Source organism: Camellia sinensis, chromosome 13, assembly GCF_055761805.1.
Source record: "Camellia sinensis isolate YWXY chromosome 13, ASM5576180v1, whole genome shotgun sequence".
Lineage (NCBI taxonomy): Eukaryota > Viridiplantae > Streptophyta > Magnoliopsida > Ericales > Theaceae > Camellia > Camellia sinensis.
The window spans coordinates 125,950,447-125,968,417 of record NC_138973.1 but is presented as its reverse complement, the minus strand read 5'-3'; the positions used below and the strand labels follow the sequence as shown (position 1 = coordinate 125,968,417).

Here is a 17,971-nt window from a genome sequence, read left to right as displayed (position 1 = left end):
AAGTGAGATGGTTTTATCATGGCCGAACTCCAATATGACCGAAATAAACATTACTATGCATAGTCGCAGAATAAGTCGAACTAGCTCTTCCTTTCACTGCTCTTACGTCGGCTTCTCATGCACAACCCATGGCGTGGTTAGACCGAACTAGCATGTCATGACCGGTGTAACTCCAAGACCGGTCTAACTCCAAAGTACCGTTAGACCGATCTAACTTCGATCTTCTGTCGGACCGGACTAGCTTCACGGCCTTAGGACCGGACTAACTTCAAAATATCCACACGACCGGAGTAACTTACATGGCTCTTTTACTCGGCCCTTTGTACTGCGGCTCATAACGGCCCATTACCAAGCTCGGCCCAATTTTCACATAAATTACCCTCTCATTTATATATTTGATATTCTTAAAATCATTTGAAATACCAAGCAACTAAGCAAAATAATATAGTTCATTTATATTATATATGGAAAAGACTATAGTATACACCCTCTCAAAAGGTGTATATCATATGCATCTTATAATTATAGAAAAAAAAATGATATAATTTTATATTTTCTGAGCCATAACTGAAAAAAATGAAAAAAGTCATAATGAAACATTATATGAGGTATAACCAAAGATCTAAAAATAATGTTATAATTAAAGAAAAAAATTGCAAAATTAAAGATGCATATGGTAAGTAAATGAGTATTATAGATTTCTCTATTATATATAGACATTCTCAATGCACTCTTAATCTTACGTGTTTTTAAAATTAATGTTGACCTCATTTAGAATTGTCAAATACTTTATATCATCATATAATTTTAACTTCCTATGTAAAAATTTATATAGCATGATAAGTCTTACTATTCATTAATCATGGTATGTCATACAAATACAAAATCTATGTTATATCTATACACCAAATTGGTGAAAAAAGTGGTCAAATAAAATTGATAATAAATAGGATTTCTCTGTGAAACCAACTACTAATAAAGACTTGTTTTGTATCATTTTCAAAAGTTGTTTCTAGTTCTTGGGAAAATAAAAATAAAAATAAAAAATGGAAACTAAACCTAAAATATTTGACAAACTGTTTGAGAAATTGTTGGTCAAATTTTAAAAGTAAAAAACTGAGTATATTTATCTTTAAAAAATGCAATTTTTAAAGGAAAAAATGTTGTTTTAGAAACGATTTATGTTTGGTGATCTAGGCTTGAGCTTCCTCAAAACAACAAAACTAGTGAGTGATATCATGGTTTTGAAAACTGCACCTTACCGACTAGTTGAACTAGTTGGCCCGTCAACTAGTCCTTGGTCTGATTCAGATCTCAGTCAGAACCATTTGATATAAAGAATCTGAGTATTTTGTGAAATTCGCTTCAATTCGTGATTAAACTACTGAAGTTGACTCAGTCCGGTTATGTTGCTGCCTTCCTTGTATTAAAAATTATATACTAAATGGATTTTCTGTTCAATCTGCGGTTAAACCGCCAAACCTATTGCCTTGGTCCAGTTATGTTTAGGGCTACAAATGAACCGAGCTGTTCACGAATAAGCTTGGCACGAGCTAACGCTCAGCTCAGCTCATTTTGTAACCGAGCCGAGCTCAAGCTACAACATTAGGCTCGTTTATCTTTATTTAAACTATATAATAAATATATTATTATATATTAAATAATATAAATAATATTAAAAAAATCTTATCGAGCCGAGCCGAGCACGAGCCTAGTTATTTATCTAGCCAAGCTCAAACTCAGCAAAGTTTGGCTTGACTCGTTTGCAACTCTATATGTTGATGCCTTCGTTGCATTAAAAATTATATACTCAATGGATTTGTGACTAAACATTTGCTTCAATTCGTGGTTAAAGCCTTGCATTAAAAATTATATATCAAATGGATTTGTAGGTAAACATTTGCTTCTATGTTGCCTTACTTATAGGAGTGTAAAAATGGTCAGCAGCCACCCGCCCGTGGCCTAGGGTGGGCCTAGCTTGATTAGGCCCAGACCCGAGCCAGGCTAGAGACCCTGGGCTTGGGCTTGGGCCGTCATTTTGAAGCCTAGCCCGGCCCATTGGCCTGCTCAAAACTTGGCCCGAGGCTTGACCCGTCCAAGGCCCAGTGTCATTTTTAGTGGAAAATAATAAGCTTTTAGTGGAAAAAATAAAAAAAAAAAACAAAACAAAATTGTTCAGACCTACCCAACACCCAAATACCCCATGGGCTTAGGCCTAATTACGGCCCAGCCCGGCCCAAATTTTGGCAAGGCCCCACGAGCCCCAATATGGGCCGACCCAAGCCTGAGCCGAGCCAAGCCAAGTCGGGCCAAATTTACACCTCCACTTATATTAAAAATTATATATATTGAGTTCAAATAACAGAACAAGAAAGCCTCTTGGGGAAATAGAAAGACTGTCTTCGAAAAGCTAACGTATACGATAATCACGTAGTCAATTGAATTTAAAACCACACACACACACACACACACACACACATATATATATATATATATATAAAAGTAGTGTTTACGTTCAATTTTTTTTTCTCTTTTTTTATATGGCATATCTCTCTTCTCTTCTTTTTTTAAATGCTATAGTAATATACCCTTATACCTAATTATTGCTAAAAGGAATATGTTTAATTAGTAAAAAAAATATATATTTTGTTTATATCCATACCTTGCTCACCAATAACAGGTTGCTCTAGGACATCATCACCAAGTTCTAGCAAAATTGCAGCCAGGTCAAAGTCTGCCCCAATTACCTCAAAATTGTCGGGGATAGGCCCTGGAATGTTCCACAGTTCTCCTTGATCATTGTTGGCATGCGGTGCTACAATAAACAACAAGGATCTCAAAATAATGTCATAATTGTGGGGATATATTTTATGAGTCCCAACACGTGGCAAAGGTGACGCCGACGTGTCAGCCGAGGTGCCACGTGTCCAGGACATGATGTCGAGGTGATCTTGGCAAGGCCGAGGTTATCTCCGAAGATATCGGAATCCGAAATAAGCGGATAAGGCACAAGAGCCCTAGAAAGAGGAGGGACTATAGCATAGATAAGGATAACACTCTTAGGGAGTTTATCTTTATCTCTTGGAGAGTCCAGAATAAGAACTGAGCAAGAGTCCATTGAAGCTAGGCTTCTATTGGGACTAGGATTGAGTTTGCTATAAAAGAGAGGCACCGCCATGGGTCTAAGGTACGCAATTTATATTCTGTCTAGTGAGATTAGCACTATTAATTATCTTTGAGAGATATACTGACTTGATCGTCGGAGTGCCCCCGGGTGGACGATCCACCGCCGGAGTCTTCTCTTTCTGTTACAGGTTAGCCAGGTGTCATCTATTCTGCCAGTGTTCTCCAGCTGAATACTGAGTTGGGTAGTGTGATCGGAAAATCACTCCCACAATTTGGCGCCGTCTGTGGGAAAGAAAGTAGAATAGATGGCCAGTAACGGACAGAAGGAAAAGATTGGGGACAACACTCCTGCTGGGAGTGGAAGACCTATTGACCTTGATATCACAGGAGACGAATGCAATGCAAAAACTCGTGACCAGAATCACAGAGCGAAAGACATCGGCCAAACTGGCAATGCACCCAAGAAACCTTATCAAAGCAGGTACTACAACGAGGACGACCTCCAGGTTTGGAAGGATAGGTGCCTACGGAGGGACGAAGAGGTAAAAGAGATGGAAACAAATTGGCAGACCTACAGTCGGTCGTCAATTTTATGATGCAAAATAACGTCATGCAGCCACTGTTTCCACTGCAGGACACGCCGATCCCAGCGGCCAATGCCCAGAAGGGAGGGCAGAAAACAATCCTCGTAGCCCCTCAGCACAACGGAAGTGAAAGATACTCTCACCGACCTTCTAGGGAAGTCGGACGAAAAGAGTCAAAAAGAGAAGAATCACGAAGGACGCACCGCACAGAGAATGCAGGCCCCAAAGGACATTGGCATGTTCAGGGGCAGGCACTGTGCTTCGACACAACTCATGGAGAGGGATCAAAAAGGACTCAACACAAAGCTGAAAGTAGCGCACCAAAAAGACTGAAAGTAAGAGATAGCCGGGCTCCTGGACGGAGCAAAGAAGACTTAAGAGATTACCTCAAGAGGAAGAAACAGAATGCCTACGCCGAGGTAACCTTCCCAGATAAGCCGAGAACACCATTCCCGGTGGAATTAGACAGGTTTGAGGCGCCGAAGAGATTCAGCATGCCGTGGTTTCAAATATACGATGGTAAGTTAGACCCCAACTTCTACGTTGGACTATATTTGAACTCAATGGCATTGTATAGTGGGAACGAGCTGTTGCTCTGTAAAGTGTTTCCCTCATCCTTCAGGGAGATTTCTTCAGATTGGTTCCACAAACTACCGAAGGGAAGCGTGAAGACTTGGGAAGGCCTGGCCGAGATGTTTGTGGCCAGGTTCATGACAAACAAGCTGCAGCCATTAAGGGTGGACGCATTGATGGCTCTAAAGATCAGCAAGGATGAAGGCCTTAGGGCCTATGCAAAAAGATACTATGAGGTGCTCAATCAAATACCCGAATGTAAACAAGAGGTGGCGGTCGTATCTTTCAAGAACGGCCTGAAAGAAAACTGTCCACTACGAAAGTCTTTGGCAAAGACATTGCCAAAAAGTATGGAAGAGCTCATGGCAAGAATCGAAAAGTATGCTAGAGTCGAAGAAGACACATCGAGGGCTAAGGAGATAAAACAAGAGAAAGGAAACGGCTCGTCGAGGCGAGGCCGAGGTAATAATGAATTGAACAAACAAGAAGCAGAACTGAGGGCCACACAGGCAGTAACAACTGTGTTCTGAATCCCAATTTACAAAGTCCTGGATCAAATTCGGAACCAACCCTATTTCAAAACACCAAGAGGACTCCAGGAGAATTCATGGGAAGAACCATTGGCAGGCATTGTGCCTACCACAATGAAGATAGGCATACAACTCAGGGTTGTAGAGCCCTAAAAACACATTTGGAAGACTTGGTGAGACAAGAACATCTGAGAGACCTTATCGATGAGACCAGGACAAGGGAAGAACGAGCAAGATTGCCTCAGGCACCAGCATCCCCACCTCCCCCAGCACAGCAGCCGCAGACAGGAAGACCTCGAGTAATCAACGTAATCCACTCGAAGGTCAACGAAAACGAAATCCGAGAAGAGACCCAGAAGGTAAAACACCTACAACATGTCTACCAAGTCGGGGAGAAAAGACATCGGGCAGAAGAGTGCCAGGGACCAATGATAACCTTTACTGAAGCCGACCTAGAGATGGTCCAGCATCCACATAATGATCCCTTGGTAGTATCCCTCCAGGTTGGGGAGTGCCAAGTGAAACGCATCCTGATTGACCGAGGCAGCTCCTGTGACATCATGTACGTCTGATGTTACAAGGAGCTTGGCCTCCACCCAGATGATATGGAACAATCCAATGGCCCAATGGTTGGGTTCAGTGCAACGCCGACATGGCCACTTAGAACAGTAAGCTTGGAGGTACAGGCTGGCACCAGGAAGATCAAGACAGAATTCACCATCATCGACACACCCTCCCCTTACAACATCATCTTGGGAAGGCCATGCTTGCATGCAATGGGGGTAGTTCCCTCAACATTGCATCAACTATTGTGATTCCCAACAGAGCATGGGATAGAGGAAGTCAGAGGCGATCAGCTACAAGCAAAGAATTGCTCCGTGGCAGCAATGAAATCTACCTGCAGCATACGAGAGCCAGAAAAGGCAGAAATTGAAGATGAGGACGTGGAAGTCCTAGAAGACGTCGGCAAGGAGCCAGCCGAGAAGAGTGAAGAGGCACTGAAGAAAATCCTCGTCCAGGATGGGGATGAAGAACGCTTCTTTCTTCTCGGCTCGAGCTTAGCCAAAGAAGAGGGAAAAAAGTTGGAAACTTTTTTTAGAGCAAATATTGAGGTGTTTGCTTGGACACCTTACGAAATGCCTGGAATTGATCCCGAGGTCACTTGCCACAAATTGAATGTTGACAGGTCGGCCAAACTTGTAATTCAACGAGCCAGAAGACCGACGTTGATGCACGTCGAAGCAATAGAGGAAGAAGTAGACAGACTTCTGGAGGCCAAGGCCATTAGAGAAGTTCACTACCCGACATGGCTATCCAATACAGTAGTGGTAAAGAAGAAGAACGGTAAATGGAGGGTATGCATAGACTTCGCCAGCCTCAACAAAGCCTATCCCAAAGACAGCTTTCCTCTACCCAAGATTGACCAGCTAGTAGATGCCACTTCAGGGCATGGAAGAATGAGCTTCCTAGACGCCTACAGGGGATACCACCAGATAGCCATTTACCCCCCAGACGAAAAGAAGACCGCGTTCATCACCCCAAAAGGCCTGTACCGTTACAGAGTAATGTCTCTCGGGTTGAAAAATACAGGAGCAACTTACCAAAGGCTGGTAACCAAAATGTTCAAACACCTGATTGGCCGAACAGTAGAAGTCTACATCGACGACATGGTCGTCAAGACCAAGGAGCCTGAGGGTCATCTCGCCGATCTAAAAACAGTCTTTGAAATCCTTAAAACATATAAGCTCCGACTCAATGCATCGAAGTGTGCATTTGGAGTTGGATCTGGTAAGTTCTTAGGATACCTGGTGACTAGAAGGGGCATCGAGGCCAGCCCAGATCAAATCAAGGCCATCCTAGAGTTGAAGAGTCCGACGTCGGCAAAACTGGTGCAGATACTAACTGGAAGGGCCGCAGCCCTGAACAAATTCATCAGCAGGAGCTCAGATAAGTGCAAACTTTCTTCAACTTGGTAAAGAAAGCCATAGACTTCCCGTGGACAGAAGAATGCCAAGCCGCTTTGACCGACCTGAAGAAGTACTTGACCATAGCTCCAGTTCTTACAAATCTAGAACCTGGGGAGAAGTTGTTCCTGTACTTAGCCATTTCGGAACATGCGATAAGTGCAGTACTAATCCGAGAAGAAAAGTGGGAGCAAAGGGCTATTTACTATGTAAGTAAAACCCTAGCAGATACAGAAACGAGGTATCTACCCTTAGAGAAATTGGCACTAGCTTTAGTAATGGCTTCAAAGAAGTTGAACCATTACTTCCAGGCCTATAAAATTATGGTGCTAACAGAGCACCCCTTGAAGTCCTTACTGCAACAAGGAGACCTGACAGGAAGAATAGCCAGGTGGGCAGTCACCCTAGGCCAGTATGACCTGGAGTACAGGCCAAGGACAGCAATTAAAGGCCAGGTTATGGCCGACTTCGTGGCTGAGTTCACACCAGAATCTATCAAACATCGGGCTCCGTTGAGCCAGGATGAACGATGTCCAGACAAGCAAGGAGAAGCCTAGGCAAAGGCGAAAGAACAAAAGAAAGAAGAAAAACTCTGACCCTACAGCATTTACATCAGCGACTCCTTTTGACTGTTCGTTGTTGGGAGTTCAAATCGACAGGGAGCAGGGGTAGGAGTAGTATTGATATCCCCAGATGGGTAGGTACTAGAACAGTCAATTCGTTTGGGGTTCCAGGCCTCAAACAATGAAGCAGAGTATGAAGCACTCATTGCAGGACTGAAGTTGGCAGTAACAGTGCAAACAGATGAGGTAATAGTTTTTTGTGATTCATAACTAATAGTTAACCAGACAACAGGCGAGTTTGCAGCCCGAGATGAACGAATGTCGGCCTACACAAAGGAAGTCATCAGATTGTCAGCCTTGTTTCAGAACTGCCGACTACTTCAGGTAAGCCGAGATGATAACAACCACGCCGATGCGTTGGCCAACCTAGCTAGTGCAGTACAACTTGGAAAAGCAATGACAATAATGATTGACTACCTATCGGGCCAGAGCATTGAACCAGTAACCACAGAGGATGAAGCAATGTGCGTAGACACGGGACCAAGCTGGATGGACGCAATTGTTGCGTTCCTAAAAGAAGGAAAGTTGCCAGATGATCGCAAGAAGGCACACAAGATCAGATTGAAGTTGGCAAGATTCAGTCTGACAGTAGAAGGACATCTCTACAAAAGGTCCTTTACTGGACCCCTTTTAAGGTGCGTACATCCTTTACAAGTTGAAGATTTTTTATATGAAATTCATGAAGGAATTTGTGGAAGCCACACCGGGGGCAGATCACTCGCTCATAGGGCCATCACCCAGGGGTATTGCTGGCCTTACATGCAAAAAGATGCAGAAGCCTACGTGAAGAAGTGTGAACAATGCCAAAGGTTTACACCTTTGATACACCAGCCAACTGCTGACTTGAACCCTGTATCCAGTCCTTGGCCATTTTCCTAATGGGGCATGGATCTCATTGGGCAATTACCCTAAGCAACTGGACAAAGAAAGTACTTACTGGTAGCAACGGATTACTTCACAAAATGGATAGAAACCAAACCTCTTGCCAAGATCCGAGATGTGGATGTGAAGAACTTCATTTGGAAAAACATTATCACCAGGTTTGGGATTCCAAGAGCAATTGTTACAGACAATGGAACTCAATTTGACAGTAAACTAATCAAGAACTTCTGTGTAAAGTTCAAGATCAAGAACTACTTTTCAACCCCAAGCTTTCCACAAAGCAATGGACAAGCAGAAGCATCCAACAAAGTAATTTTGAATGGGATAAAAAAGAGGCTGTAGGCAGCAAAAGGAAAGTGGGTAGACGAACTAACCAATGTACTCTGGGCATATCGGACTACGCCGAGAAGATCAACAGGGGAATCTCCCTTTGCCATGGCTTATGGCACAGAAGCAGTCATTCCACTGGAGGTCGGCATCCCTGGGATCAGAACCCAGGGGGTAGAGAATGGAACTAATGATGTACTCTTAGCCCGAGATCTAGATCTTCTAGAAGAACGAAGGGAGAAAGCTGCAATTCAGTTCGCAGCATACCAACAACAGCTTGCCAGAGCTTATAACAAGAAGGTTAATCCAAGAGAATTTTAGATTGGTGACCTCGTCCTAAGAAAAGTCGTCGGCAACAAGAAGGATCCCAGAGAGGGCAAACTTGGCCTAAATTGGGAAGGACCCTACAGAATCATCTCGGTGCTGGGCAATGGGGCATATCGACTTGAAGATAATGAGGGCAAAGAGTTGCCAAGACCTTGGAACACTTGTAACCTGAAATTTTTCTATCATTGAGATTTGACTTATTTTTTGCCGACGTCATAAATAAAATTTTAGCAAGATTCTCAACACTTGTGACTGATAAAGATTCATAATGTTGTTTCTGGAATGCATAAATAATGAGAACCCAAGTGGAACTCAGGTTCACATTAGAGGACAGAGAGAAGACAAAGATGTTTAACACTTGTTGAAATTTGCAGACAATTTACAAGTTGAAGTTAAACTGAAATCATTGTTTAACATTTGTTGAAATTTGTGGACAATTTACAAGTTAAGTTAAACCGAAATCATTGTTTAACACTTGTTGAAATTTATGAACAATTTACAAGTTGAAGTTAAACCGAAATCATTGTTTAACACTTGTTGAAATTTGTGGACAATTTACAAGTTAAGTTAAATTGAAATCATTGCTTAACACTTGTTGAAATTTGTGGACAATTTACAAGTTGAAGTTAAACAGAAATCATTGTTTAAACACTTGTTGAAATTTGTGGACAATTTACAAGTTGAAGTTAAACCGAGATCATTGTTTAACACTTGTTGAAATTCGTAACAATTTATAAGCCAAAGTTAAACCCAGATTATTGTTTAAACGCTTGTTGAAATTTGTAGCAATTTACAAGTTGAGTTAACCAGTATGATGTTCAACACTTGTTAAAAGTTTACAAGCTAAGTTAAACCGAGAAGTTTGGCTATCCGTGGTGTGTCACCCCGAGAAAATTATACAAAGAAGGAAGAGTATGTGAAAGACATGCAGAATATTCTAAGTATAGAATCACTTAAAAGCAATCAAGAAAAGACAAAGGTACAAGCACTCAGTGAAGGAAAGTTGTATTAGCATTCAACAAAGAGAGGGCACATCGGCCATACGGAGGGCTTACATTGTTTCAAAAACAAAGAAAAACAAAGTACAAAAGAAAAGACATTGAAATTAAGATTCCTCAGCATCAACAACAGGCTGGGTTTGGACCTCGGAAGGCTGTTGAAAAGCCATCTCGGCCACCTTTTCTGCCGCAAGCTCAGCATCAATTTCTTGCAAGGTTTCATCAATACTCTTGTCGGCAAGGGAGACATTGCATAAAACTTTCTCAGGAGCAGCTTCTTGGCGAACCTCCTCATCCTCCTCATCTTGAGTCAAGTCTAGGACTTGCTCATTTTGAGGAGGAGACTTGGCCCCAGTTGCTTCCTTGGGTTTTCTCACCAGGGTCTTGTCTTCAGATTCAGATTTGTCATCGGATTAAGTTGGTGAAGGAGTTGGAGGGAATGGAAGAGGAATGGCGTCGGCTTTCCGAAGTGGCGAGTCCTCGGGGACCTCAAGCTTCTTTAGAAGAGACATCCAACCAAGGGTGAAACCCTTGTTGCATGCCTGCTTCACTTGAATTTCATAAGCCTCCGTGACATCAGCCATACCTTGAGCATATGCCTTCTCATCGGCATCTTTGATTTCAACCTCTTTGGTGGCCAAGGCTTCTTGAAGCTCTTTTTCGGCTTGGGCCATCTTCTCCTCGGCCTCTTTTCTTTGGGACTCAGAAACCTTTCTGATGGCTTCTGCAAATTCAGCCTTCTCTTCAGCGTTAGTTTCGGCTTTGATTGCAACCTCGGCTTGGTCCTCCAACTTTTTCATCTTTGATTGTAAACTCTTGTTGGTTTTTTGAAGAGTAGAGAACTTCTTCTTCATCTCGGCCAACTTTTCTCGATTTTCGAAAGATTGAACTGAGAGAGAATGGGCATGCTGGATGGCCTGAAATTGAATAAAACAGAAGTTATTAGAAAATTTCTAAGTATGAGAGTAAAGGAAAAAGGTGCCAGATGAAAGACACTTACTTGAACAGAACGTTGAAGCATCAAAGTGTAGTTTTCGTACTCGCTCATTTCGGCGTTTCGATTAAGATCGTCGGGGAGGAGCAGAGCAGTACTGAGGGCTACGCCGATGTTGATGTCATCTGCACTATCGTTAGCCATGACTGGCTTATCTTCCAGAGTAATTTTTGGAGCCCAGGGGGCATCATTCTTTTTAGACCCCGAGGTGGTCGCAGAAGATGACCTCGGCTTTTTTGATTTTGGGGATTCTGATGGCTGGGCTTCAGAGCGCCTCTTCCCAGCAGAGGGTTGAGATTTGTCACTCTTAGCCAACTTGGAGATCGACAAAGTATCCACAGATTCAGTCTGAGTTACCTTAGCCTTTGGTTGAGCCTTCTTGATTCGCTTTGGCTTTGGAGGAGGCAGGGTTTGTGTTGGTTGTGCATCAACATCAGAAGGGATGCTAGCCAAGAGATCTTTTGCAATTGGTTTTGGGCGACCTATCTCGGCAGTAAAAACTGTTCGGCGGTGGCGTTGTGATATTGGAATCAAGTATGGAGCCGAGGTTGATGGCTGATCAGCTGGATCGGAAGTTGACCCTTGATCTGTCTGAGATGTGGACACAGTCTGTGGAGTTGTAGCAGAAGGTGGAGAAAGGCTTTTCTTCTTCCTCTTAGGGACGTTGGGCAGAGCTGACTTATAAGTTGGGATAAAGTTGAGAAGCAAAGGCGCCTTCCGTTTGTGAACCGGAAGGTTCAGTAGCTTCTTCAAATCCTTGCTGGGGAAGAAGGATTGGCGAAAGTTTTTTGGAGGCTGAGGAAGAACTGCAAAGATAGAACAGCACAGACATTAGAACAGAATATTGAAAACTTTATGCAAGAAGATAAGAAAACTTATGAAGGGTGGCCCTTACCAGCTCCTTCCCCAAGAACTGTTCGGCTTAAGGGATAAAGATGGAGGTCATCGTTTGGCTGAAACTCCCAATTGCCCAAGACGATGAAGTAATCGTCTCCAGCGCCCTTGTTGGAGTCTGAGAGGTCGGCTACGATTTTATATTCAGTGGATCTCAGCTTGAGGTAAAAGACATAGTTTGTGTCTTTTCTAAGGCGACACATGGTATAATAGTACTAGAAATCGGCAAGCGTAATCTTGGCATTCTCTTGTTTGACTAAAGCTATGGTACCAGCAATAACTCGGTAAGAATTGATGACGAGTTACATTGGGTTCAACTTATAGAAGTGAAGGATTTGATGAAAAAAAGGGGTCAAGTGGAAACCGAAGTCCACACTCAATAAAAGCAACCACAGGGAAGGGCATGGAGTTGTCTGTAGGCATGATGGAGTCATTATCCCCAGCCAACCTCAAATTGACATCGGCTGGGATTTCAAACTCTTGCCTAAAAATTCTAGCTTTGAGGGGGTGTCTACCCGATGTTTCCACATACCCATAATATCGGAATAACTAAAGGTATTGGATTTCAAAAATAAGATGTTTCAAAAAGGGTTATTGGGACCTCGGCAAAAAACCTAGGTTTGAGCTGGTGCAGAAATTTGTAAGGGATGTTTCAGTTTTGCCCTAAATTGTGGGTTCTACAGACAAATCCCAAACCTAAGTCTATGGAAACAAAGACTGAAGGCACGAATCTGGAAAAGACACAAAAAACAGAAAACAAGAACTGAGTTTCAGAATCAAGAACAGAGATGGTCTATCAAGAGCATAAAGAATACAAGAAGTATAGGGCCAAGAACAGTGGAAAAAATACAGGGAAGTGGTGAAACAGTGTGTGTGTTCAAGATATGGGCAAGGGCAAAATCGTGGAAAAAACACATTCAAATGAATGATTCACAAGATCGAATGTTTAAGCAAAGTAGTAATGGCAACAAGTTCAAGAAAAAATTAAGAAACTGAAATAAGAAGGAATAGTATATTACCAAAGGAAGAACGAAGCCGGTGTTAAATATTGCCGAGGTCAGACGATGATGGCGGACCGGAGAATCAGCACGAACCTAGTCGAAGAAAGCGAACGCCAGTGGCTGCAGAACTTTGGAAGCTTGAGCAATGGAGGATTTCGAAGGGTAAAGCAAGAAAGGGAAAGAAAGAGCTTCAAACACGAAAGAGTAAAGTGAAAAGACGGGGGAAAAGAAAGAGTTTTGATTAAACTTGAAACGGCAGCAAAAAGGAAATTAATGATTCTAGAAAAACGAATCCGTCAAGCGGCGCATACAGGCACAAAAACGATCTACAAGCACGTCCGGAGTACGATCTAGTAAGAAGAAGACGTGTGGCTGAAATAGCTGAGTTATTTGTGCACGACTGCTCACAAACAAGGAAGAGTACTTAGAATTCTTGATCTTTAAGAAAACATGTCGGCCTACGATGATGATCTCGGATTAACCCGATGAATTAGCATGAGGTACTGATATAGGTTCCATCACCTCAGAATGCCGAGGTAATAGAACCTAGAGGGCAGTTGTGAGGATATATTTTATGAGTCCCAACACGTGGCAAAGGTGGCGCTGACGTGTCAGCCGAGGTGCCACGTGTCCAGGACATGACGCCGAGGTGATCTCGACAAGGCCGATGTTATCTCCGAAGATATCGGAATCTGAGATAAGCGGATAAGGCATAAGAGTCCTAGAAAGAGGAGGGACTATAGCATAGATAAGGATAACACTCTTGGGGAGTTTATCTTTATCTCTTGGAGAGTCTAGGATAATCACTAAGCAAGAGTCCATTGAAGCTAGGCTCCTATTGGGACTAGGATTGAGTTTTCTATAAAAGAGAGGCACCCCCATGGGTCTAAGGTACGCAATTTATATTCTGTCTAGTGAGATTAGCACTATTGATTATCTTTGAGAGATATACTGACTTGATCGTCGGAGTGCCCCTTGGTGGACGAACCACCGCCGGAGTCTTCTCTTTCTGTTACAAGTTAGCCAAGTGTCATCTATTCTGCTAGTGTTCTCCAGCTGAATACTGAGTTGGGCAGTGTGATCGGAAAATCACTCACACAATAACTAGAGAAAAAAAAAATTGCGTAATTAAATGTTACATATGGTATGTAAATTAGTATTATAGATTTCTCTGTTATATATAGGCATTCTCAATGCACTCTCAATCATACGTATTTTTAAAATTAATGTTGACCTCATTTAGAATTGACAAATGCTTATATATCATCAGATAGGTCAGTAAAAATTTATAAATCATGATATTGACAATTTTAAGAAAAATTGGTTGGAAAAGGAAAATGTTGTCATTTGCTGGTAGAGTAACTCTCATAAAATTTGTTTTGGCCTCGTTGCTTACTTACTACATGTCTCTATTTAGATTACCTAAGTGTGTTGCTAAAGAGATTGACAGGCTACAAGCAGCATTCTTGTGAGGGAATTCTGAGTCTAAAAGGAAAGTACATCTGGTTATATAGAGAGAGATAACAATGAACAAGAAGCAAGGGGGAGTTGAGATTAGAGATGTCAGGTTAGCAAATCATTGTATGCTGATGAAATGGTTGTGGAGATTTGCTTTGGAGGATGATGCATTGTGGAAGCAAGTTATTTGCAACAAGTAAGGATCAAAATGAGGGAGATGACTGCCATCAATTGAAGTATCTGTCAAAGTTTCCAATCCAAGGTTGCACAGTTTGTATGTTGAGAATGTGGAAATTAAGATTGGAAATGGTAACAGGGTCCTGTTCTGGATTGACAATTGGAGAGGGATTCATGTCTTAAGTTGAAGTTCCCTATATTGCATCAACTATGCATAGAAAATGATATCTCATTGAATGGCTAGCTGTCAAGACTCAAGACTCAGAAGCCATGCCGGGTGGAGTTTCAATTTCAGAAGGCCCTTACATGCTTGGGAAGAGGATGAACTCGAAAGACTCCATATTTTGTTAGGTGAACAGCCACGAGAATATGTATTTTTTTAATTACATATAAAGTTCTATACAAACTCAAATCTATTTTAAATTATATTAATTTTACTTCATTTTATATGGACGCTCTATACCCAATATCAATTTGAATTATACTATTTTTTTTCTTTTTTGATTTAGATGTTATTATGTGATTCTTTCTTGATTATGAATTTCTTTTATATAGTTGATATGTTAATTTGATAAAGAGTGTTTATTTTACAATCTTATAATTTAATATATATATATATCATATAAAATTATTATATGATAATTCAACTACAACATATTTATATTTAATTTTTTTAATAAATTTTATATAATTTCTATTTCTACATTTTTTTATTTTTCAAATGAATAAAAGAGAAAATTAAATAGTTAGAATTACTTTTAATTATATGTTTTTAATTCTTCTTCTAATTTAACTATTATTTTTAATATCTAAATGAATATTTATTTTATTATTTTATAATTTAATATATATCAGACAAAATTATTATATAATAATTAAACTTTTATAATACAATAGAACTAAAATTATCACAATACACAAATAATTTAACTAAAATTCATATATATAAGTATTGGAGTAATAATTTTATATAATGATAGCGCTAATATTATTAAAATAAATAATTAAAAGCATAATTTAATTTTAATTTTATGTACTTTGGATAATTTGTACTTAATATACATTTGAATTCCATTAGCAGAATTTAGTTATTCACTAGTTTTATGATAATATTTAGTAGGAATTAAACCTTCTTGAATACAATTACGGTTTGCGCATATATCAATTAAGGCTATGACTTCTATTTATAATCATTGATAATTAATTTAACTTTTGAATGCCATTTTTTTATATTAATTCTGTTAATGATATTTTATTCTTTTATAACACACATTGTATCATCAAATATTTTTTGAAAAAAAATGCATTGCACGGGTCAACAGTTAGTTTTCTTCTGTAGTTATAACGTGCATATGGTACAAATCCTTGAAAAATAAATTGACAAATGTCAAATAATAAATAGTGTGCAGTATTATATTAAATAATAACAATTTACGAAAATTATTGTGTATATTTAAGGCACCTATTGATATTTCTTGATTAATTTTTATATAAAAATTTAGAATTTATAGTATTTCTGATAATGCACAATCATGAGCTCTGCCTAAAAATATATGCAAAAATAATTTGGCTTGAATAAAATATTTACTGTTATTATGTTGTGTCACATGATTAATCACTGATAACCAAGTAATAATTTTTATATTATAGAATTTTCTGTTGTCTTTATTTATTTTTTTCATAAAAAAAATTAAGGATTTGATTTCAGGTTGAGAATACATATTTTTTTTTTATACCTTTGAAAAAAATTGCTTTTATGAGCCTTCTACATAGGATTACACATACAGTGACAAAAAATTTTATCAATCATTAGCAAATTTATTTGTATTTAGGTTTCGATTGTTAAAATTTTCTACACATGTAGTATTAAGACCCAAAATTAAATTTTCATTTTAAAAATAATTTTTCGTACATTGCATAGGTCACCTACTAATTTTATATAGGGTAGTTATTCATCCCCTAAAAATATAGCTCTAAAGATAACTCTATACACTTGACAATGAAAAAAACAAAAAAAAAGACCAAAACATTACATCCCCACCACCCCTACATTAAAACTCTTACTTAGAACTCTAAAATATTTTTGTTTTATATATAATATAGATGGATAGATAAATACCTGTTGCCCCAATAATGGGGGAACCTCCACCAACTCCAGGGAAATCTCCAGCACCTCCAACATAATTATCCATATCTGATGAAATATCAAATAGTAACATATAGCAACTATACAATCTCTAACATGAAAAAATGTATTAAGGATATTTGCTAAACAATATAAATGTTAAACCATACACCTTTTAGATAATAACAGAATATATTAAAATTTTAAAATTTATTTTGTTACATGGATCTTTAGGGGTTTTTTTTTTTTTTTTTTTGGATGGGGAAACTATATGTACGGGAAAGAAATAAACCTTCTTGTATAATCTTGTTGATCAAGTCTGCGCTCCTCCGTACGACGTCGCTTTATTCCCTGAAAACACAAACGTGAGCTAGCCGGCGGGTGTGTGCCGAATACCTCTCCGATGCCTAAGTCAGCAAAATAGACAAATAGACAAAAGCTCCGTGTATTCGAGAATCAAAGTTGTGTTACCTCTCCATAGGTGATGTTATGAGCTTTTATAGGTTCCGCGTGGCACAATCCTAATAGGATTCTTACTCCTCCATATAGAGTCCTCCTTGGAATCACATTCCTGAAAGATAATGCTTATCCTTCAACACCCCCCTCCCTGCTTAAACCAAGCGAGATGGTTTTACCATGGTCGGGTCCCAATATAACCGAGATAACATGGCCTTGCTAAAGCCGCAGAATAGACCGAGCTCCACCTAGCTCGGTTCTTCCTTTCACTGCGTGTACCTTGGTTTCTTCTGTACAAACATACTAATCCATAGTGTGCATAGGCCGCGCTAACGAATGGTTAGGTCTGACCGAGCTAACTGCATTATGCCATGACCGGGCTAACTCAGAGTGTGGTGACCGGGCTATCCGCAAATCTCTCCAGGACCGGGATAACAATAAGGCTTTCTAAGACCGGGCTAACTCCAAGACTCTCTTGGACCGGGCTAACGCCAAGGCCCTTTTACTCCGCCCTTCTTACTGTGGCCCACAACGGCCCATTACCCAGCTCGGCCCAATTTATATATAAATTACCCTCTCACTATACAAATTGGGTAGTCATAAATACTACCCACTATGCTAGGCATCCTACATAGGTACAACTATACATAAGATATTTATATATTTGATATTCTTAAAATCATCATTTGAAATACAAAACAACCAAGAGCAAAGTAATATATATCGTTTATATTATATATGGTAAAGATTAGAGTATACACCTTCTTAAAACGTGCATACCATATGCAACTTATAATTACAGGAAAAAAACATAACATAACTTCATACATTCTAAGTTATAACGGAAAAAAAAAAAAAAAATTCATAGCCAAACAATATACGAAGTATAACCAAATATCTCAAAATAATGTCATGACTAAATAAATAAATAA

The 17,971-nt window shown here is 39.8% G+C and overlaps 1 protein-coding gene and 1 long non-coding RNA gene across 2 annotated transcripts; both read right to left on the bottom strand.

Moving 5' to 3' along the window:
• Window positions 1–2,314: 2,314 nt before the first annotated feature.
• Window positions 2,315–17,859, bottom strand: LOC145806012 (uncharacterized). The gene is made up of 3 exons (XR_014348414.1): window positions 16,876–17,859; window positions 16,578–16,652; window positions 2,315–2,815 (listed from the first exon to the last, which is right to left on the bottom strand). It is a non-coding gene; the product is annotated as an uncharacterized LOC145806012 (long non-coding RNA).
• LOC145806270 (uncharacterized) lies at window positions 10,785–14,907 on the bottom strand. Its single transcript, XM_082902726.1, has 2 exons — window positions 11,824–14,907; window positions 10,785–11,734 (listed from the first exon to the last, which is right to left on the bottom strand). Exons 1-2 carry the CDS (start codon window positions 12,023–12,025, stop codon window positions 10,785–10,787), a joined length of 1,152 nt encoding a protein of 383 aa, XP_082758852.1. The 5' UTR covers window positions 12,026–14,907.
• Window positions 17,860–17,971: the final 112 nt, after the last annotated feature.

Coding starts and splice junctions, on each gene's coding strand:
- LOC145806270 (XM_082902726.1), bottom strand. CDS start 12,025: ATGTGTCGCCTTAGAAAAGACACAAACTATGTCTTTTACCTCAAGCTG. Junction 11,735..11,823: donor AGTTCTTGGGGAAGGAGCTG/GTAAGGGCCACC, acceptor CTATCTTTGCAG/TTCTTCCTCAGCCTCCAAAA.